Below are 23740 nucleotides of genomic sequence, written 5' to 3'. Positions count from 1 at the left end.
TCCACTGTATGGGGAAGCTGCTAAACTAGGGGCTACCCATAATGCCTCCCACTGGTCATGGATGGTCTACATGCACTCAACGCTTTGCGCCAGACATTCACAGGTAAGCATGCATTTGACAGGCAGATAGGATGTCAGTGCAAGAGTTACCTTAGAGTGGAAATTTTACAAGGGCTATTAATCCTTAGAAATCAGTGCACTGTCACCACGTCCTTTTATGTCAACAATCCAGGACATGGACAAGAGTTCTATGTCAACACAAGAGGGCACGCTTGGTGTGCCCCTCCAGATCGCAGAACAGGTTCTGCACCAGGGCTTTTGCCATGAACATGCCTATTACTCAGGGCACGTTAGATTGACATGTTAGCTAGTCCAACACAAAGTCAGGATGCCAGTGTCACACATAAATGAGACACTTGGGGCAGGAATACCCATCTGTACACTGTCCCAGCACTGAAGTCCATTCCTCATAACTATATAATAACCTAACTCAATGGAACATTTATACACTAAACAGAGACATAGCTGGCTGCTAATTATGATGATCAATTTGAGGATCTAACGCAACTTCAATCTATGCTCCTTCTCCTATGCATAGATTTAAGAACTCCCTTTTTCATCTCTGCCTTTTCTACCCTATCTTACCTTTCTACTCTCAGCTACCTCCTTCGATTGTTCACCAGGAGTACATAAAGACGGTCAAATTCTAGAACTAAATGAACACTTTAGATAGTGAATTAAATTAACCTATAACAAACTGAATTGCACATAATGCAACATGCCCTCTGTCTACAGCTTTCCAATATCAAAGAAATATTATGCTAAAGTGTATGGATTTGGAGCCAGACTCTTGCCATATCCCATACTGCATATAATCAAAGCAACAGCTCAGGAGAATGACATGATTCCTGGAATGCAAGCCATCTAAGAAGGGAAGCAAGAGAATGTGGGTTTATTTTGCTTTTTTGACTTATTGGAGTACATGGTTTTTACAGAAAGTAAGACTGTCACTTCAGCACAGTCAGAGGTAGCAGCTGCTACCCCTGTAACCACTAGCAAGCCCTTCCCACGCCTGGCCTTGGAGTCATGAAAACAGTGGAAAGCACATTAAATAAACAGGGCTTAAAAAAACTCATTTTCATTTGAGTAGTTAACACTTCATGCACTTCCGCTTGCCCTTCAGCACAAACAGGAGCCTCTTCATGGGTGATAGTGAGACAATAGAGCATGCCAACAAAGGTCAAAGGGTACATGTGGTCACTTACCATTTTGGTCAATCAACAACCATGTCCCTGTGCATCTGGCTAACCCAGATGCAAATTGGTAGTTTACCAGGTCCTTATTGGATTGTATATCAGTATGTGCCCGGATGTTTTCTGTCTTGCCCTTTCACAGCTTTAAAAAACATGTCTCCCTTTTGAAACTACTGGCAAGATAGTCATTGCCATTATACGTGATGGTTTCAATTGAATAATTATGATGTTAATTTATTTCCTATGTCTATATTTGCTGTTAGAGATAATTGGCTTTACTTTGCTACACAGCGAGGTAGTTAGAAACCCTTTACCATGTTACTTGGTGGGAGCTCTTCCTGAGTTTTATGAGTATGTTTAGCACTAGAGACTGTTACAATATGGCAAATGCCATATTGTGAACTGGAAATAAGTGATTATTATAGGCCATTTGTTAACCTGTGCTAGATACAGTAAAAACGGTCTGATCTCAGCTTCTACTTAGCTGCTTTTCAGATGTATGAAGAGTATTTTCAGTGTCTAGCATAGCAGCAACTAGACACTGTCAAATAGCTCAGCTTTTGGCTTGAATCAGACAAATGGTATGTTTTATTTAGGAGAAACTGAAAAGCTACCTGTAACGCCTTTTTTACGGTGCCTGGTCGTTCTCAGATAGACACTGTCTAAGCACTGCAACCTGAAGACAAGCAGACGGGTTTCGGACATGCAGAATGAGTCGAGGCAGGGTTAGGAGTATCGGGTGACAAGAATGGGGTGTGAGTAGTAGCCCCCTTTGGTACTGAGAGCATTAGATAAAGAATAAAGGCCTTATTTAAAGGTTGGTGGACAGGTACTCTGTCTCAAACATAACGGATATCCCGTCCGCTTCCTTACAAGAGCATTATTGTGTATGGCATTTTCAATATGGCGTATCTGCACTTTTGCGATGGAGTCTCCTGCCCTTCGAACTCTAAAAAAGGCTCTAAGATTTTAAGAAGAATGTAAAAACTCTAAATAAATGAAACTATATAATGCAAAGGCATATTTAATTTTACATTTATACTTTGAAGAGAATGAAATAAATTAAAAGCCAACGAGAATTTAACACATGAATCCTTCACTACACTCTCGTACAGATTAGTGTTAATCTCCCACAAAATATAGCTCACTGTTTGCAGAGTCTCTCCATGGGCATGGGCCGCATCATTTTAGTATATGTTCTTCACGTATACGTCAAGAGGATACCATCCTACTCCTCTGAAAAAGACTTGTAGTTTTACAATTCGTACAAAAACACTAGTGGTCGGCAGATTCTCTGGAGTGATGAGCTAAGAATGCATTTGAACAGATCTTAGCTTTTTAAATAACAGCTGAGGAATTTCGGCTTAACTAAGGGTCTCATTGACAGTCTTTAATTAGAACTCGGAGTAGTGCTGTGTTTATACTAGTGTAGCCCCAGTGGCTCCACAGCCATAATCCTTTGATATGGCACTCCCAATGCCAGATGGTACATTAGTCAGACTGTCGGTCACACTTCCCTGTTAGGGTGAGACCCCAATCATTTTCACTACCTAGACCAGGCGGTGCTAGGTAGGGAAATCCCACAGTGCCCCCCATGTGAAAGAAGAAAGGTCAATTTTTGCCAGGATTATTGTTTTTGGTTTTTTAAGACAAAACTTCTACTTTTAGAATTTGTTTCTTGAGTACATAAAAACTTTGACTAGCAGAGCATCAAACAGGTAACCCACTTGTATAAGTGTTAGTACCTTTAGCACAGCCAGGACTGCGGTGAAGTCCCAGAGATCTCTACCCGCCTAGTGTTTTTTTTTTAAAATATGGTAGACAGTCCTTCCTCTTGAGTATAGCAGCCATAGTCTACGTTAACCTGGAAGGCTGGTGGGCTGCTTAAATGACCTCCTCAAGGCTTTTCTATGAACTCTATTTTTAGTGTCAACTTTGTTGTCAAACCTACCACAATTTATTGGGGAGGGGTGTGCAATGATAAGACAAAGCATGCAGATTTGGGTGTGATAAATACTGAATCGGTATGTTAAATGTCATTTTAACTAGCAAAATTCAGAATAGGAGTGCTGTAAATACCACCCTGTAGTCCCACTTGCACAGAATCCAGGTCTAATTATTCTTTTTCTCCTTTTAGCAAGGAAAATATAGTCTATCATATATTTCCCTTAAGGAAGTGACAGTCCTCTTATAATTATGATTTCACTTGTCATGTGCTCAAGGTTCATGATCTGGAGAAGTCAAAGCGAGGCCTGGAGCAACAGGTGGAGGAGATGAAGACGCAGTTGGAAGAGCTGGAGGACGAGCTCCAGGCCACAGAAGACGCCAAGCTGCGGCTTGAGGTCAACATGCAGGCGCTGAAAGCCCAGTTTGAGCGTGATTTGCAAGGCAGAGATGAGCAGAATGAGGAGAAGAGGAGGCAGCTGGTGAAACAGGTAAGTTCATAAATTGGTGTACTCTGAGATGTGTCGCAGGAATCATTTTTAGTTTCTTCTTTCAGTAGTATGTGCATTACCACCACAAAGTCTGTAAGCATATGGATTGTCATAGATGGGAGAGTCAAGAGCAGGTGGACAGATGGTTGGAAACTCTAGCTCGGTAGCAACAATTACAAGTTGGGCAGAGCGTGTACCCCTGTAGGATAGTGCTCCACCTGCTTATGACTGGTCCAGGTTTCCAATAACAGGATTTCCATGGTGCAGGAACACCCGACCTGCTTTGACAGGTAGCAATGAGATCGCATGAGACGCACAATGCAAGTTTATCCTGGCCCACACACCCGACCCCTCCCTTTGCCACTGAATGCTCCCCTGCTGGCCGAAGCTTCCTACTCCTGATGCCCTTTCCACTTCTGCTCCCTGCTCCACACAGGCCTCCCCTGCTTCTATTTACCACCTGCTCAAAGCAGTTCATAAATGGAAAGGGATGGAGCGCTTGAGGAAAGCATTGGGAGAATTCAAAGTTTTACGTACATTGTCCAATTTATTCGAGGGAAGTGAACTCCCTTTATAGGAAACACTTTTGTGTGAATCATCTGACAATTTCCATTGATCTTTCTTCATTTTGACCCCTGAAATTTGTTTTAACTGATCTCTGCATTGCTGTTAAATAATGGTCCGAAGCGCACAACCTGGTGTTTTGAATGGAATATAGAGAAATTAAAACGGCTCTGTTGGTTTAGGTTCATGAGTATGAGACTGAACTGGATGATGAGCGAAAGCAACGCACCATCGCTGCTGCGGCCAAGAAGAAGCTCGAGGTCGACTTGAAGGATCTGGAAGGGCAATTGGACTCGTCCAACAAGAGTCGGGATGAAGCCATCAAGCAACTGAAGAAACTGCAGGTTTGGGATTGTGATTTCTTATCATGCCATTCTAATGCAATGTGGTGTTCAGCCTAGCAGTGTTATATAACAGGGATAAATAATATGACACTGATAACATGGCAGTGATTACATAATAGTATAACATGACATGAATAGGCTGTAGCGGATACACAGCAAATTCGCATAATATGGCTGTAGAATGCTGCATTCACACAGTTTTCTGCATTCGTACACTACAGCCTTATGTGTACTGTCTTTCACTCCTTGCTCCTTACTGAAAGCAAATGTGTAGGGACAAAACATGAAGTGAGCACAACCGAGTTTCCCAGGCACAGTATGGAAACACTACCAACATAGATGCCATCAGTCGCGGCCGGTGCAGGTAAGCGCAGTGGGGCGGAGAGCAGTGGGGGGAGAAGTTGACAGAATAGGTATTATTTATTTAATTTTACCTATTCCATCGTCTGTCGACCCCCGCCCCCCCACCCCACCCCATCCCACCCCGCCCCGTCCCACTTTGACTAGCTGTGCCAGCCGTCACTGGATGACATTAGGGAGACCTTGGATTCCGTCTCAAATGTGCTTACCAACACCGTCAGTGGTCTGCAGCTACCTTATACAAAACTGACATTGTGACTAGGCTGCACCAAAGTGAAAGCATTGTACCGTAATGAGACTTGTAAAGCTGTGTGTATTGAAGATACATTGCACAGTTAAAAGACCTAGCCAACTTCAGTTTGGATAGTAGATTCAGAACTGATATACTGTCCATTATTACAAATATGTGAGCTGCATTCAGTTATACACATCTGGATGCCGCAAATTTACCCAATTAATTGCAAATCAACTCCACAATATTTTTCATGCTAGTGACCTGTAGCCCAACTCACAGTAATTTTTAAGGTTTGCAATAGCCAAGATCTTTTGATTTTAATAAATGTGTGTGTGTGTGTGTGTGTGTGTGTGTGTGTATATATATATATATATATATATCACCCATGTTATTTTAAACGAGCACCTTGATGTTCCGGTTGAATAAGAATAAAGGAATGCTGCTTGAACACGCAGAATCCGCTTGTTCACTCAAGTGTCGTCCTTGAAGGTGGGAAACCTTGTGGGTGATATGTAACGGCCTGTCCCAGCCGTGAGGACGACCTACCACAACCCAGGTGGGCTGCTGCACACGGACTGGCTGTGATGCTTGTGCAGGTTTGAACTCGTATCTTTAAAATTCCCGGAATCAGGTACTTGCAGCTCACTGGAGAGCTTAAAATTGTGCAATAAATTATGTTTAAAGATGGAATCCATTTGGGAACTTAAACAGCAGCGTGGTGACAACTACGAGTCCCAGAAATCTTTCTCATGGATTACGCCCACTAGAGGGCTGCACCTATTATAAGGACTGTGAATGGAGGGCTCTTGTCACACGCTAATCCATCTTCGAACATTGCCGGGAGCCCGTGATCAAGGAGCAGGAGCTCCGAAACGCGGGGCCATGTTATTTGAAACGAGCACCTTGATGTTCCGGTTGAATAAGAATAAAGGAATGCTGCTTGAACACGCAGAATCCGCTTGTTCACTCAAGTGTCGTCCTTGAAGGTGGGAAACCTTGTGGGTGATATATATATATATATATATACACACACACATACATACTATCTTGCATTCCAAAACAACCGATGCTTGGAAATAAAACAATTGGGAATGAGTCACCTGCAGTGGAGACCGCTTGACTGTTATGCATTCTTATTCAGTTTACTTTCGCTACATTACTGTGTGAGGAATTTGGCTGAATGGAACAATAGAAGAAAATATCCCACAAACAGAAGTTACAGTGTCCTTATATAGCACACTCTGAAGGCAGGTGAAGGAAAATGTACTTGTGTCCAGTATGCTAATATTTGTCTACTTTGTTCCTTCTTCAAGGCTCAGATGAAGGACTACCAGCGAGAACTTGATGATGCGCGTGCCTCAAGAGAAGAAATATTTGCGACTGCAAGAGAAAATGAAAAGAAAGCCAAGTCCTTGGAGGCTGAACTGATCCAGCTTCAGGAGGTAAAGCAAAAAAAGTAAATTGGAATGTCGAGCATATCTTAAAATTATTTGGGACAACAAAGCAGATCAGTTTTTTTGGCCGCTGTCCTCATTTCCATGCAGAGACACTCACATGCACACCCACACGTTCTCACTCTATATCTTTCTATGTCTTAAATATGTGAACTGAATTGCATTTAATGCATGTATACTTTTTGGGAAAAATAAAATGTCAGTCCTTAAATAGTATTGATCTCATTCTTTTCTCCAGGATCTTGCAGCTGCAGAAAGAGCTCGTAAACAAGCTGAGCAAGAAAAGGAAGAGTTGGCTGAAGAACTTTCAGGCAGTTCTTCTGGAAAGTAAGCAATATCTGTAGCTCTATGAAAATATAGGTGAAAGTATTACCAGAGAATGACAGCCATTGAAATTAGCATCCTATTTGAATCCAAAAGTTGGGCCAGAGAAGGTCTATGGTGCTGCAGTAAATACGGTTGTTTACCAGCATTTTGCATTCCATGAGAGTATGAGATTGGATCATGAAGTGGGTATTGACACATTTTGTCTGGCTCAGGGATTTGAGTTTGGGGGATGTGTGGGGCTGGCCTATTGCCCAATTGCTGCAGCGCCTAACTTGGTTGCCCAGTACCTACATTATGTACCCTCCCATTTGGTTCAAACGCATACATTGCAGGGTTGGACAAATAGCGCATAATGTCCTAAGCAGTGGGCAATAATACTTTACTGTAATCTTAATTTAAGACCAATCTCTTCCTCTATCCATTATTTTCCAAATAGGTGAAAATAAAATCATAAAGAAATGTTCATATTTTGATTAAATTGATGGGCTCCATAATGCGCTGAAGTCTAAACAATTTCTCACAGACCAGTTTGAGCAGTACGAAGACAAACACACATTAAAGTTTGATATTTGGTGACTGAAGTAAAAAAAATATTTTAAGAGATTTCTGGGGAAATCTAACAGGACTGTGTTTGTGATTGCAGGATACACATTTGACGTGTGCCTGTATATTTGCTGTAACCTCACATACCTCTTTATCCAATGGGCTTTTTAATTGCATCATATAAAAAACCGAGAACCCAGTAATTGTACTCTTGATAACTCTCCAGTGCCAGAAAAAACAATGTTTTTCTTGTAAATCCCTCACCCACCAGGGTTACCCCTTTGTGGCATGCTTCATCATTGGGTCCATCCCGATCCGCTGTGAATCGGGGCGTGCTGCGACTGACATGTGAGGACTTGTTGGTCTTTATATGATGATAAAGAGGGTGTTTATATAAAAGGGAGAGGAAGTGAAGGAAGGTGCTGAGTTGCAGTATAATTTAAAAATACCTGGCTAGTAGGTATATGTGTTTTATTCCTGCCTCTAGTCAGTCTGACAAAAAATTAAGGGGGTAGTTAGGTAGGTGAGGTTGGCAATGTGCCTGCAATCCTATAGGTCAACATTTTTCGAGCTGTGCCCCTATGGCTCTTCTTCAGGACCATGGGAACCTAGTTTCTTGGTACTACTCTTGTATGTTTAATCACAGAAAACACGCTACTTGCATGCTATGCCACATTGCAAAAAAATACATCCATATACCATCTAATTGGTGTTCTTTATTTTTTATACAATGCCTTAATGGTGCATTATGGTACCTTCGGGGAAAGGGTGGCCTGTTGTCTTAACTCGAATCAAGGCAAACCCTCGCTGTGTCGCCTATTGTAGACTTAGCCCCCAAGAGACCGTAGATGGTGATACACCGAGAGTGTATAATTAGTGGGTTCTCTGTTTTTGATATAATACGTTTGAGTAAGGAGTACGAACCTGGGACAATCCTCTTCCTCCCCCTTTTCTTTGGATAGTTTTTAATTGTACCCACCCATTGTAAGACTGACTGAAACAACGTAATGAAATATTAAAGGACAGACATAATTAATAATCATCATCTAGCATTTTGCTTCTGCGTCTGAGCTCCTCACCATGTGCTCACAATGGTTTATTTTAACCTTGCACCATGCTGTATTTGGCAATGGCTCCTAGTACATTTAAGTTCACCAGGTTGCAGATAATAATTGTTTGACACTACCAAGAATCAGCAAAGAGATATAGTTGAATGATCTCTTTTTAGCAGACTTAAATTTGTCGTTTGCATTTGCACCATCAGGACAGCAGAGGGTTTTGGGGGCGCTGGGTAAGCTACATTATTACATTAATCCAGTCCAAGAACATTTGGTGATAGTTCAACTTTCCCTAAAATAGTTCAGGTGCCTTACTGACTAACTCCAGTCCCTGAATATTAGGTGCTGTCCAAAGGACAAAAAACAGAAATCCACTTTTTAGATTTTTATTTAATTCTGTTTCCCAATAATAAAAGTATACATTTTTTACTTTCACCCGTCTAAACAGTGTATAATGTTTTTACAGAGGGTGGAGGTGACATGCACCCATACAAGTAATTTGCAGCTGAGTTGATCCCTTAACATTTTATGGGTATGTATGCGTTTTGGCATCTCTTCATATGGCAATGCGTTGTTTTGTGAATTCCATAGGTCTGCTCTTCAGGATGACAAGCGTCGGCTTGAGGCCAGAATCTCGCAACTGGAGGAAGAACTAGATGAGGAACAGAGCAACATGGAAAACATGAGCGATCGCTTCAGAAAAGCAGTGCAGCAGGTATGATCACTGCTTCAAATGTTTATGTGCAAAACCACCTTGCAGTTGACAACATCTGGTTTACAAACATGACTTAGTGAGTTCATGCTTTGGAGTCTCATTGTTTTCCAGACAGAACAGATTAACAATGAATTAGCAACCGAGCGCAGTGCGGCCCAAAAGAACGAGAGCGCCCGACAGCAACTGGAGAGACAGAATAAGGAGTTGAAGTCCAAGCTGCAAGAGATGGAGGGCACAGTGAAATCTAAATTCAAGGCCACCATCACCGCTTTGGAGGCAAAGATTGCCCAGCTGGAAGAGCAGTTAGAACAGGAAGTCAGGTATGTTCAGAACCCTCAATAAATTGATACATCAATTATCTTCTCTATGTTCGCTCAAATCCCATCAAGGACATCAGCACTCAATACTCATGCTTCAATCATACATCATTCAGACGCAGCCAGATGTCAGGATTACCTTACTTCAAAATCCCTACCCTTAACAAAAACCAATAATCTTGGAATGCATTGCCAAGTATTCACCACAAATTGTGGGGAGGTGAAATGGGTAGTCATGATTTACACGAGTATGTGGGTTTGGGGTGAGAGTGTGCTTTTCCAAGGGTTTTCCACATCCCCACCATGAAAAGGGTAATGATTGTAAGCAAATAATATAATAATGCTAAAGGTTTCCTGACAAAAGGGTCGAGGTATGGGGTTCTTTTTAGCCGTTTTCTCTAATTTCACATAACTCCACTTTATCAACTGCTTTGCCCAATGCATGAGATTGGGGTACACAGTGATACCAGTGGATATGAACAGTGATACCAGTGGATAATGCTTTTTGCAGGCTACAAGTGGTTAACATAATTTATGTCCTGCAACAACAGAAAAGAACATGGGTGTAATTATTATATTGGAATATGTCATGATGTTCATTAATTGAGAAGGACTATTTATAGGTCTTAGCTATGCATTTAGCAGCCGGACTTGAACTCCACTTGATGCAAATAGCTTGACAATTGTTAATCGGTTACACCACACATTACATATAACCCTGTTGACCGGAATAGGACCACCTCACCCCCCCCCTTCTGCTGCTCCCCCTCGCCCCCACCACAGACATAATTAATATACTGTTTAATTGGTTACTTAGTTTATTTAGTTATAATTCCTCCCGGCTTCCCACTTTCCCATTAGCCAACTCTCTAAGTCAAATGCTGCACACAGCACAAACATATTCTTGAGAGCACAGCAAACACCGCACTCAAATTCATAAGTGATATGATGGTTGGAGGGAATGCATAGGCTTATACTTACAGGAGATCCTATGGTATGCGATTTGTAGACACGATCATTACATGCATCTAACCCATATTTGAGTTTCTTTTAGTATTCCACAAAGGACATCCTGTTTTTACACTGTTTGTAAACAACAAATTGTGGATGGAAGAGTAGTTGACAGCAAACTGTAGGTTTTACATGAATTACTAAGTTGTATAGGTCACTATCTAAATTCCATAAAAACATATTTTTAAAAACTATGCATTGAGCAATATAGATTGTCTCGCTTACATGTAGAGTTTTGCTACGCTACTGTCAAAGATCTGATGCCTAGTCGATGATCTCTGAAAGCGGACTGATTGAGAACTCCAGGTCTTGACTTTTTGGTCTGCCAGAGGTATGGTTGACCCATTCTAGTAGTCAGGTTGCTGTTGACAGAGGAAGCGTTCAAGCAGGAAAGTGCCCTCCATAAGGAATCGGAGGAAAAAGCCTGAGGGCAAAAAACCTCCAAGAATGTGGTGGAATTCCAGTGCAAGAAAACAGGACGAAGATCCAGAAGGATTCACAGAGAAAAGGATAAAGGAGAAAATAGCAGGACTCCAGGAAAAGTGATTTGAATCACAGGGAAAGAAAAGCGAGTAGATTCAGGAGCGATGAACAATAGGTCAAGGAGCAGAAGGTGTTGCAATGCAAAAGGCTGGACAAACTTCCTTATATAGGGCCACAAACAGGAAGTTACAAGGAATCCGTATTGATTGGGTAAAAATAATGGACATTAATGCATGGGTGGCCATTTTGGATTGGGCTTTATTTGAGTTTAGAATTCCTCTTAGGGAATTCTGGAAAGGGGGAGGCCTGGGGTAATGGAGGTGCGGATAGAGTCCTTCTTGTGCAGCCTCCCCAGACTACAGGAAGAGGTATGACGACTCCGGTTGGTCGCATGCTGTAATGTGTGTTCAGGCATGTGGCGCAGCGACCCACCGGTGTACAGCTCACACTCCCTACCGGCACCCAGTAGCACGTCCCTCTCCTCCTACAGGGGTTCATTCATCGGGATCAAGCAGGTTATGGGTTGTGGAGCCACAGAACACTGTAAGAAATTATCTTACTAGAAGAAGTCAATATGGATGCACAACATACATGATAAATAAATGTCAGTATAATGACCAATGTGGAAGAATGAGTGAATGCCTCTTAACTGGATGCTACAAACACAATACATGTGTATGGGTAGCCACACATCCATTACCCAGTAATCTCACCGCTGGAACTCTAGTCTGAAAGAACAGCTCAGTATAGTAGATCACAGGAACTAACCAAGTACAACACCTTTTCCACTGGTATAGTATTGAGTGCTTTTGCTCTCACTAGTATCCCTGCTTGTTGCTGGCGGTGATAGCCTTATATTTTTGTTTGTTTATGGAATATTTGATCTGCTTGTGCAACTTCCTATTGATATTGTCACCTTAAAAGTCTCTTTTTAAGAAGGAAACCAATCTGAATAGTATACCATATGATACTTGAAAGGGAGATAGTTAATTATGAATATTAACACATACCTAAATTCCTTTCCGTACAGGGAGAAACAGACAACTACTAAGACCTTGCGCCAGAAGGATAAGAAACTAAAAGAAGTTTTGTTACAAGTTGAGGATGAGAGAAAGCAGGCGGAGCAATACAAAGATCAGGTAATGTCGATATTCATCTGACACAACTCAAGCTTATTTGATGTATGATGTGTCTTTCACGAACTACAGCGTACAGTTGCAACTGTTTAGTGGAGCATTGTTGGTTAAAAAGATGAGTGAACAAATCCCTAGCGATGTGTAATAACAGCAAGCCTTGTACAGTAACCCTAAATTCTCTGTGAGACAATATTGGGATCGAGCTCAACCATCATTCATTGTAGGAAGGTGAAAAGCCTTTATTTTAATACGACACCGTCACCTGTTTAAGGACTCAGTACATGGATTTAATGGAAGTAAAACTAATGCTAGTGTTAACTGTGAAAGAGCCATTGGCAGAACCATTTTTGAGTCCTAGCTCCAGATAACACATAAAAAGAGTCAACAGGGGCACCTTTAGTGATCACAGGTCAGCCTCTGGTTGGTTATCTCAGACAGTGACTGGCCCCTGAACACAAACACCTTCACTCCTCCCCGACCTCACCTGAATCACTACCTGCTCCACACTTGTGGCGAGTTGTTGGTGAGGCGAGGGGGAGGTTAGAGGATGAGGAGGAGGGATGAGAGGGACATGGGTGGAGGGAGTTTAATGGAGTAATAAACACAGATGCTTACATGCATGATCTTAATGCAGGCAGCTCTGTGTGCCCCTCGAAGGATTGGCACACTGGGAGTGGGCCCAGCTCACCCATGCCAAAGTCCAACCCTGTGCTTACCCACGTGCTACTGCAAAATTAGGTGTAAGATGTATTTGCACCCATTTTTATACTACTACATATTTGTGGTTGGCGGGCTACAAATGTTTTCCATGCCTCAGTTTACATGGGCAAGTATCATCATGTTCTATCTGGTAGTAAGTGTTTGTGCAAACTAGGAGTAGTAGGATAGAGTGGAACTATTCCACATGCACATCACTTGCCTTTAATTACAGCACAGGTGTAAATCAGGTGTAAAAACACACAATAGCAGATACGAGTACTATTTGCACTGGGTGTGTTGTACTCACTAGTTACACCAGGGTATAAATAACCTTGTGGAAGCTTCAGATATCCGCACACGTAAGTAGGCTATCATGAAGTCTAATTTCAACATAAAATGTAATGATGTGGTGAAAATGTTTTGTTTTGCATACGCATAATGCCATGTCCACAGACACACTGATTCAATCCCACTCTAAAAGAATAATTTCTCTAACCTATTTTAATGCCCCCATTTAGGCAGAGAAGGGGAACACAAGGCTGAAGCAGCTCAAGAGGCAGCTAGAGGAGGCAGAAGAAGAGTCCCAGCGCATCAACGCTTCTCGCCGAAAACTGCAGCGGGAGCTGGATGAGGCCACTGAGAGCAACGACGCCATTACCCGAGAAGTCAATGCTCTGAAGACCAAGCTCAGGTAGGACTCCATCTTTTCTCCTTGGGTGACGGGTCCATGGGTGGACTGAGAAGCCTCGAGCTGCTTGGGATGGCTATCCCTTGAGCGGCCTGTGCAGCAGATTCGTGCACCCTCTGAACACGAGCTGTGCAGACATGACTGAGGAACAAGGGATTGTTTACAGCATAAGTGGGAGGTGAGAGCACAGCTGCTGCCCAGACGGTGTCTTGCACAATACAACTTTAGGAACACTTTACCTTCAGAGCTGGTATTAATGACTAATGTAAACATCTAAAGAGATTCCTCTGTTAACCAGCATGGGACTGGCACTAAATATGTAATGGACCTGTTCCAAAGTCTTTCATGCAGCCCAACCTGTCTGCCAATCACCAGAATTGAGTTGTCATCGAACTCCAAGTCGTCAGAACACCTTATTGCCAGTCCTGAGCTTTTCTGCTACACATTATTATCAGTTGTGTTAGTAAAATTGGTTACTTGAAACAACCAATGATTACATGTCCAGAACACAAAGTTGTCCTATGAATTCCCGGGATTAGAAACATGTTTTTTGCAGACACGGTGGGAACTCCAGGAAGAGTTGCAAGGATGGAGGTGGACTAGGAGGGGCAAGTGAAGACTGAGTGGTATAAATGTTAGTGTATGCATTTGTCTTTGCTTTGACATACAGGGGCTGATTGACCATGACTGGCCTACCTCATACTCAAATACACACTTTAATTTAATACTCTTTCTGTCATAATTTAGGATCTGTCTCTATCAACTTATATCAGCGATAATGATGCTATGTAGACTCTCCTCTCTTACTCTGACAAATTGCCTGCCAGACATATCAAAACCTTACCACACTGTGGGATACTGTGCTGTACTACAGACAGGTAGGGAAAACAAAAACACAGGGAAGAGAACCATACAAACCAAAAAGAGGAATTAAATTATGAGAGCTTCCACCGTACAAAAAAAAGAAATAAAAGGGAGGTGGACAATCATGAGGGTAGGTTGCCGAAGCCAGTCATAGCTTAATTTCAAAATTGTGGCCTACCCCCATTCAGCCAGCTAACAAGGCCAATCTTCCCTGAAGAAATCAAAATAGTTCTGCCGAAGAGCAGCATTTACTAAATGGTATTTGGGATGAGGGAGTAGGGAAAAGACTTGGATGGGGATTTTACCATAGGAAAGCACCTGCTTTAGTTAATTTCATGCTGTGACAATTCCTAGCACCAGTATTTAGCAAGTGTGGAAACATGCGTTATAGTAGTAGTAGAATTAGTACAAAGGCAATCACTTTTACCAAGGCAAAAATGGTTAAGATCCAATATAAAAGTGCCATATGAATAGCCATAATGGTAGAATATTAGCTGACCTCCACTATCAGAATATTGAGTTTTAAATATGCCACAAAAATATAGCCAGAATATCAACTAAATAAATATCGTGAAGCTAAGTATTTATAGCTAAGTATAAATGTATTATACTTACCTCAACATGTATGTGGCTTGATGATGAGGTTGGGCTACCAATAGGGATCGATATATCTAAGGAGGCAATGTACTTAGGGGTGCTTATCTCTGTTAAGATCCAAGAGATACCAAGGATCAATGTTGATCCACTGATCACATCAGTTACTAATATCTTGGAGCGTATAAATAGGCTCCATTTATCTATATATGGAAGGGGGAATGTATTAAAGATGTCAATCTTCCCGAAGTTTTTATATCTGTTTCGGGCGATCCCAATTATGTTTTCTAACATCCTTTTTAAGAGAATGGAGCGTATGTGTTCACGGTTTGTTTGGGGGTATAGGCGCTCTAGAAGAGCGATGAAATGGCTTTATTTGCCGGTAGAGCGGGGAGGTCTCGCTATTCCTAATTTTTATGCTTATTATTGTGTTTCATTGTTTCAATATATGGGGGTTTTATTATATGGAAATACTGAGGTATTGGAGGCTGCCTTTTCTCCCTCAATATACGAATGGTGTCTTGGCAAATCAGCTCGAGGATTGTTGGTCAAAGTATTAGAGCCTAGCTACTATAAAAAGACTAAGTTTAAGATTTTACAGGCAGCATATGCAGTATGGAGGAGGGTCAGGAAGCAATGGGATATGCCTACTATTTTATGGTGTACACCTTTTGATTCGTATGTGTTGTCTTCTACTATATGTCAAGATTCAGTTATGAGGAGGTGGTCACAGCAAGGTATAAGAATAATTGGGGATCTTTTTGATACTGGCAATATTCTTACTTTCTTATCGCTACAAGAGAAATTTGGGGTTGGCAGGGTGGATTTTTTTTAAATATCTGCAACTTAGAAGCTATCTTCAAGCTGAAATTGCGAGGGGGAATTGTCAAGTGTCCCAGATTCGGATCTTGGAGTTGATAAAGTGTAAATCTAAAATCGGACAAATATATGAAGAATTTATGCTAAAGGAGTTTGATGATATCCACAAATTTGAGGCAATGTGGGAGGGGAAATTAACTTTGACGAATATTGATATTCAGCTGGCTTGGAGGACTGCGAATGCAATCTTGCTCTCGGGCAGTCTAAGAAGCCAAGCATATATGGCCGCGTTTAATTTATATTATACGCCGGCAAAGATTTCAAAGTGGAAGGCGGGTAGGGGGACGAGCTGTGCTAGGTGTGGGTTGCACGCTGCAGACTCAATACATATGTTCTTTTCCTGCCCATTACTCTCCCAACTATTATTGGATATCGAACGTTTTATCTCAGGATCTTTGGTTATCCTGATTACGGTGACTGCACATTTGGTTCTGTTTGGGATGGAACATGGTACGGAGGTGGGGAGTAAAACGGTGTCATACAGAGGATTTAAGTTCATATGTATGTCGGTGTTGAGGTTATGTATAACATCTCAGTGGTTGGATTCAGAACCCCCCTCATTCGATATCTGGAGGGCTAAGCTTATTTCATTGTATAATTTGGAAATGGCCCTGTATAAGTTAAAAGGCAGGGTAAGAAAGAAGCTAGGGGTAGCAATATGGGAGCCGATTGCAAATTGGCTTTAGAAAGGCATCTCTGATGATGTGTTTTGGGTCTGTTTGTAAAGTCAAGGATTATGTTTGTTGTATCTGATTGTATGTTTGTATATGTGCTTAATTTAAGGCTGGTTTTTTTTTCTTCTTTCTTTTGTATATTATGAAATTTATGTAATATTATTGCTTCACTGAATTGAATAAAAAATTTAATTAAAAAAAAAAAAAAAGAAAAATACTTTTGTGCTCAATATTCTAACAAACAACCAATAGTTGGACTGGCTGCTTTGGACTGCTTTTGACACGTAATGTTTTTTCAAAGCTGATGCTGTTGGGAATATACTCTTGGGAGATAGACAGTCGGTGTCACCGCAAACCTTTGTGATGGACCCAGTGGTGGACTTAGGCAGTCCTCCGTTGCAACAAGTGAAACATTTGTCATTGTTTATACACATATCATTAGGGCATCAGGTACAGTGGTCGACCAGCACTGCAACACTCGTAAGTTGCAGCATAAAGCAACAAGAGGTATAATAATGAGAAATATTAGGACACAGTCATTACACTAGTAATTCAGGATAAATGGGACCAAGTGACTTATACTCAAGTAACTCAAATCATGACTTGATGAGATTTGTTTTCTACGTCACAAGGCCCAATCTTCTTGTTTAGATGTCGGACAATCTCTGTTGATTATGAAATCTTACTGCACGCCTTTCTGAAGATTACTGACTCATAGAACGAGACCTTCCCAGCTCTAGTTTGTGTTTCAGGAAATCTCAGGGTCACACCTCCAAATATGTATTTTCTCTTCCACTGTTGAGAATACATGGTTCTCATGGTGACTTTTCAGCAACTGCCTATCTTCATTTTTGAGTGGGTTGTATTTTTTAAGTATGTGCCTCTCTGTCCTGGACTAAAAAATCCTTACGCTCTTGATTTTGACAGTCCATAACTGCCCAATTCTTAAATACTTGTTCTTTTCATCCAGCAACACTTTTGAATTTCCTTTTTGGGAGTATAATCTGGTTTACCCCAGTATCAGCTTTATGTAGAGGAATATATTTGGAGCTAAATATACCACTAGACAAGACTTTACATTATTCACATTAATATAGGTGGGCAGCCACTCAGCAATGGAGAATACAATGCATTGTGTCATGGGCCTTTTAACTAAAATCACAACTAATAATTTTTTGCATAGTGCGCATCACCAATAACAGGTCAAAAATGCATACAAGGGGACATGAGCAGTTCATTGTATATCTTGTACTTGGTCGACAGCAAGACAGTAAGGAGTGATTATAAAGGAGTGACTTGAAATAATGGCAAGGTCTGATTAATTCACTGAATTATTTTCAAACTGATAGTGAGAAAAGATATCTGGAGTTTCTGGCTATCATTTGAGGCTAATGTAGGTCTTTGTAGCATAAGCATACGGGTTGAATTTGGCGCTGAAGCTGCTGATTAGACAGTGGAAGTGTCTGAAATATATGTTGAAAAGAGAAAGGTAAACATAGGCATTTACAGAAATTATGGGTGTAGGTTTAAAGGAGAGGGCAATCATACATATATTTAGAGACCATACCACCACTTTGGGTGTTTTCATTAAAACAAAAGTTTAAAAAAAAATCTGAATAATGTGGTTTGTCGTCAATAGCGAAGGAACAGTAAAGACAGATGAGGGAAGAATTTTCTTCTGTCCGAAGTTTGAAGCAAGTTCTCTCTAATGCACCATGAGGGAGATATGGTGCCACGTTCAGGTTTAGTTAACAAGAAAACCTTATTAAAATGTTGGAACTGTGCGACAGCCCTCTTAAATGGTACTCAAGACTTTTGGGTTGAACAAATGCTTATGCAGATTGGATGGCTACAAATAATTCCAGTTCCTCGATGGAGACCTTGAAATCCAAAGTTTTGAAATCTATGATTTTATCAATTTCACATGGCACCACTAGGATTTGATTTTGAAATGTGATGCAAATCAAATGATGGAAATAACTCTGGGAATACATAATGATTCTATTTAATTATGTCTTTTTTTGTTGTCTATTTTAAAATATTGACACTGGATATTTAAGTGTAACACCTTAACATGTAATGTGATGCATTGATTTATGCTGACATCTTTGTTTCAGAGGGACACAGGAACCTCCACAAAATGACTAAGCAGGTACCCTGCCTCCATCTTTCTGACTAGTAATTGTTGCACAGATATCCATTTTTTCGAATCAGATATATACTTTTTAACAAAACTTCAAGACCTGGATATCTTTGCAATATGAGTTTCACATGAAGGGAAACCAATGTACCAATGACACCTGCATCCCCCCCAGTCCTTCTAAAATTCATGTTTCTCCTCTGCCTGATGGCACATACTGAGATTTGTGCATTCTCACACTCTGTGTAGGACGGTCTGACCGGAATGCCGATTGGATTGCCTTGTCTCCTTTGCATGCTAGAGCTGTCTCTTGCACACCTTTTTCCAGAATGATGCAATAACTTACCAGCATAATACTCATTCTAAAACAAATAACTAATATATTGTATTGCAATCTTCATCACAGAAATGCATATTTTCACCACATACAGTAACCACTTGTTCATGGTGAATGCGCACAATGAATTTTAATTCAGCACAGATACAACACCAACTGTGACATCTTCACAGTCACAGATCCCTTTTGGGATAGTCTGAATGCACCAAGCAACTTGAGGAAGGAAATAACATCTTCTCATATTATTAAACTTACATTGGTGTTGAATTTTCCCAAACACTTGTTGAAGAATCTAGAATTATAAGCAAATTTGTTAAGACAGCCCAGTTAGCTTAACAGTGTTCTCATTAAGGCATGCCTTTCTCGAGCCTTCAGCCTCCATAATGCCAGCTAACCCAAAATAAGCAGGAGTGGAAAATCTCGACGCTTGCCCATGCTGCAACACAACGTCAGACTAGTATATTTAGCCCATCACAGACCATGTAAAAGTGCTAAAAACATTTCTAAACATTATGGAATGTTGTACTGATTACTAAGTTCCATGAATCAGACATCTTGTCGACAGCCTCCATTTTCATTTGCGAATCTCGCTTGATTGATGTAAGCAGCTATTTTAAATCTACGCATTTTGATAAACGTGTGATCAAGGAATTTCTTGTGCCATCTGTATTAATACGTATACAAAACAGTGATGGATGAAATTCTTAAATTAATATCTGCCACTAGCCTCATCCCAATCCATCGTTATTCTGCACACTATGCCTCCTCAGTTTGGACCAAGCTATATGCAAATTAGTCTTGACCCTGCTCCAATAGGACCCTAGCAGCCCGAACTGCCAAGCCAGATCCTCCCTGAATCGTAACACAAGCAACCCAGAACCGGTTTCGCCCTAGTTAGTGGCTCATTAGCTGGATACAGTAGTGACACAGTGTGCACGGAACCCACGTCTGTCTGGGCATACCTGTCCCACCTTAGACGACACAATAAGTATACAAAACAGTGATGAATGGAATGCTTGAATTAATCTCTGCCACTGGTAAACATTCGGGCCGCATCCCAATCCATCATTATTCTGCACACCATTCCACCTCCAATTGGACTCAACTAGATGCAAATCAGACTTGACCCTGCTCCAATAGGAACAGTCTACCTCGAACTGCCAAGCCAGGTCCTCCCTGGACCAGAACTCAAGCAACCCAGAAGCGGTGTCACCCGTACATGGATCCCTTGCACGCTGTGTCACTGGAACCAAGCTGTACCCATCTGATGAGGCCATAACTAGGGCAAAACCGGTCCTTGGTTGTTTGTGTTCCGGTTAAGGGAGGACCTGGATTGGCAGTTTGGGCCTGACTGTTCAGATTAGAGCAGGGTGCATTTAGCTGCGTCTAAACTGAGGTGACATGGTGTGCAAAATAACAATGGATTGGGATGCAGCCCCAAGTAATTACCAGTGGCTGAGAATATTTCACGCATTCCATCCACCATTTTTTTGTGCACTACATCTATAATAATCCATCACATAATGCTGCCTTTACTATGGAGCCGCCTATGCTAAAGCCATGCATCGTACAGACTTCACTGTCTGTATAATGCACATATCCCAGCTTAGCATTATGAGAGATGAACAAAAGCAGTGGAGGTTTCTACTGAATAAGAAAGAAGGGCATGAATATGTACTACAAATGCCAACAATACCAATGACCATATACACTGCTGCACCAAGAAGACTCTCCATAATTTGATTATCTGAAAAGGTAATTTGAATGAAAGCACTCATTCTGAACTAAACAATCTACTTTCAATTGGCATACTTGCTCAGTAGTCCCCATGTTCCCAAAATGGGTTTCCATATTTGCAATTATTCCTCTTTTGTTCACCTATGCTAATCTATTTTGACACAAATATTTAAGGAAGCCTTGTCTTAGCAGCAGTCTCTTAAGGTTTTCATTGAATGTTTCCAAACCATCTGTACTAACTTTTTTTTGGCACACACCATTACTTATTTACATACTTTAGCTAGAAACTGGGGAAGCATAGGACCGGGATCGTGTACTGTAAGATTAAGTAGAATTATACTCTATATTTGTGTACAAGGAGTGCAGAGGTCCGTAACTAGAAGAGTTGACATCTGTAGATGATAACATGATTTGTCAGCACTTGTAGTTCTTCATATGTCATTAACAGTGCCTAATGACCACCACATTGACCAGACATGCGTATAAACTAGAGTCCAAATACCAGTCAGTCCTTTGTCTAAAAACATCAGTGGTGTTGGGATATCATATAGTCAAAGTTATTCAGCATAAAGCAAGAAAACAAGATTGATTAAGGACTGCAGACAATAAAACAAAAGTCATTAACTAACAAAGATGGGTATATTATTAAATTCAGTCACAACATTTATCACAAACTCAGTCTTGTGGCCAATAACAATTGAAAAAATACAGACAGGTATTTGACAAAAGCGAGGGGTGAATTTTAAACATGGTTTCATGAAAGCAATTATAGCACAAATTGATTAATAAGCAGATTCCCTTAGGGCGGTTGGGTTCCCCAGTCTGGGAGAGTGCTACAATACTTTTCAAGCTGTTTATCTATGTCCATTTGACACGTGTGAACTTATTACATGCACATGACATACCAGATGGTAGATGGAAAACTTAGAAGGAATTGGAATCAGTGGAAGAAGCATTTGAGACTGCTGCAGAAAAGCTCAATGCCTTTTTAAATATTTTGGGCTTCATTTTCATAAGAAACTTGTATTTTCCCTCCAAATTCATTATTATCTGGGACAACTCTTTTGAAAATAAAGCTCTCCATCCGGATTGCTGTATGATAGAAACCTTCACAAAAAGTTTGAGAAACATTATAGAGCTGTACCATGTACAGAGGTTTCATGTGACATTATTAGCCATTACATCAAGGTTTCATTCATTCAGCGATCATGAATTTTCTTTTGACCGGTCATGCCTGTGCTTGATGAAATAATCTTGGTTCTTTATCTTTAACCAACTGTGGTGGCAAATAACAGTTGAATATTCCAGTAGAACGTACATGTTGGCTCCTTTTAAGTCTTTCTTCTCTTTTCTTCAGACGGGGGAATGAACCATCTTTTGCCCCCCCTCGCCGATCTGGAGGAGGAAGACGAACAGTAGATAATGCAGCAGATGGGTCAGAAGAGGACGGGGACTCGCGAGATGCTGATTTTAATGGAACAAAAGCCAGCGAATAAGACTATCAATGCATACATATATCACCGCAAACAAGGACAATTTTCTGAATTGTCTAAATTGATGTTAGGGTTCCTACGTTACACTGAAACACTACTTCTGCCGTCCAACCACAAATGCACATCTTACTACCAGAAATGGGAACAAACAGATATGGCTGTAGGATGCACATTTTGAAATCTTGCAAAGAAAATCCTTTGAAAAGCTCCGTGTTTTAATTTTCCGTTTGGTGTATTCTCTTTTGTGAATTCCAGTAGTGGAAAACAAACAGCTTTCCAAGGGGTCATTGGTTGGTTAAGTATGTTCTGTGTGGACGAAACATTTTGCAAAAGATGATGTTGCCAAAGTCATTGTTTGCTATTCCGTTACTTTGTCCCCATTTGCCCCAGTATGTAATCACTCTTGATTGTTATTTTTATTTTTATTTCTGGTAACTATCCCTCTGATGCACAGTGCACATTAGCATCATCAAAGTGCCTTCTTTATACACTTGTACTAAAAATTGAAGATTTTTTTGTTTAAAAGAGAAAGAATTGAAAATATTGACACTGTTTTCTATGCACTTTGATTGTGCTTAAGCCACTTCCACTAATAAAAGGTTAAAGCACTGGAAAGAGTATTGTCCTTTTCTGTTTTCTAAATTGTAGTCTACTGTAGTTCAACAGAATCTTTTTTTAATGTCAGTTGCAAAAAATATTTGTATTCACCATTTTGAGAGTCACTTCTCTGGATCTTGGAAAAAAGGAATAGGTGATAGGAGAGGAAAAACTTTAAATACAACATCCATTAGCAAAGCTAATAGGTCTTGCCCATGGGCGAGCTATTGTGCTTTGACAATAGGGTGGTAGTGGATAGCCGGATGATTTTATAGCGAGAGTGCAGAGACGGGGCGGCTGGACGTTGAAGAGGAAGTGGGCAGAAGGAGATTAAAAGAGAAGGAAATAGGAAACAAGACTGTGGGAAGGTGGGAGAAAGCAAGAGAGAGGAGAAAAGGGGTGATGGTGGAAGAACGAGACAGCAGGATGTTAGGTGAGAGACTGGAAAAGCTAGAAGACAAGGTGAAGAGGAAGAGAGAACGAGAAATAGAGCCAACTGGAGTGCAAGTGGGAAAGGAAAGGGAGAGAGAGAAAAACATGGAGAGTGACATTGACAGATCGCGAGGGACAGAAAAGGAGAGAGAAGAAAAGCAAGAATGGAAGGGGGTTAACAAGTTCATGAAGATAAAGGTCATTTGTGATGTCAGGTGATGCCTGTATAACACACTCAAAGCCATGGCCCTCCTGCACTGCGCAGCGGAGGCCTGGAGGCTGCATTCAATCTTGTGGCCACTGCAGAGCCCCGATCAAGTTTAGCAATGCACTGATGAAGGAAATGTTATGTTATGTTAAACTGGATTTGT

General features: G+C 41.0%; 1 protein-coding gene across 4 annotated transcripts in view; it reads left to right on the top strand.

Moving 5' to 3' along the window:
• MYH11 (myosin heavy chain 11) overlaps window positions 1-22949 on the top strand; it is a 224789-nt gene extending 201840 nt beyond the window's left edge. For 2 of the 4 annotated variants that reach the window (XM_085632081.1, XM_085632080.1), the window contains 10 exons: window positions 3476-3688; window positions 4435-4596; window positions 6505-6633; window positions 6884-6972; window positions 9165-9288; window positions 9400-9608; window positions 12130-12238; window positions 13453-13625; window positions 18751-18785; window positions 22205-22949. In XM_085632081.1, the coding sequence (XP_085488207.1) occupies window positions 3476-3688; window positions 4435-4596; window positions 6505-6633; window positions 6884-6972; window positions 9165-9288; window positions 9400-9608; window positions 12130-12238; window positions 13453-13625; window positions 18751-18781 (1239 nt within the window). In that variant the 3' untranslated portion in view covers window positions 18782-18785; window positions 22205-22949. The remainder of the gene's footprint in view (window positions 1-3475; window positions 3689-4434; window positions 4597-6504; window positions 6634-6883; window positions 6973-9164; window positions 9289-9399; window positions 9609-12129; window positions 12239-13452; window positions 13626-18750; window positions 18786-22204) is intronic. The other 2 variants (XM_085632079.1, XM_085632078.1) reach the window with 1 other exon arrangement.
• Window positions 22950-23740: the final 791 nt, after the last annotated feature.

Source organism: Triturus cristatus, chromosome 10, assembly GCF_964204655.1.
Source record: "Triturus cristatus chromosome 10, aTriCri1.1, whole genome shotgun sequence".
Lineage (NCBI taxonomy): Eukaryota > Metazoa > Chordata > Amphibia > Caudata > Salamandridae > Triturus > Triturus cristatus.
This window is presented reverse-complemented; position numbering and strand designations above follow the sequence as displayed.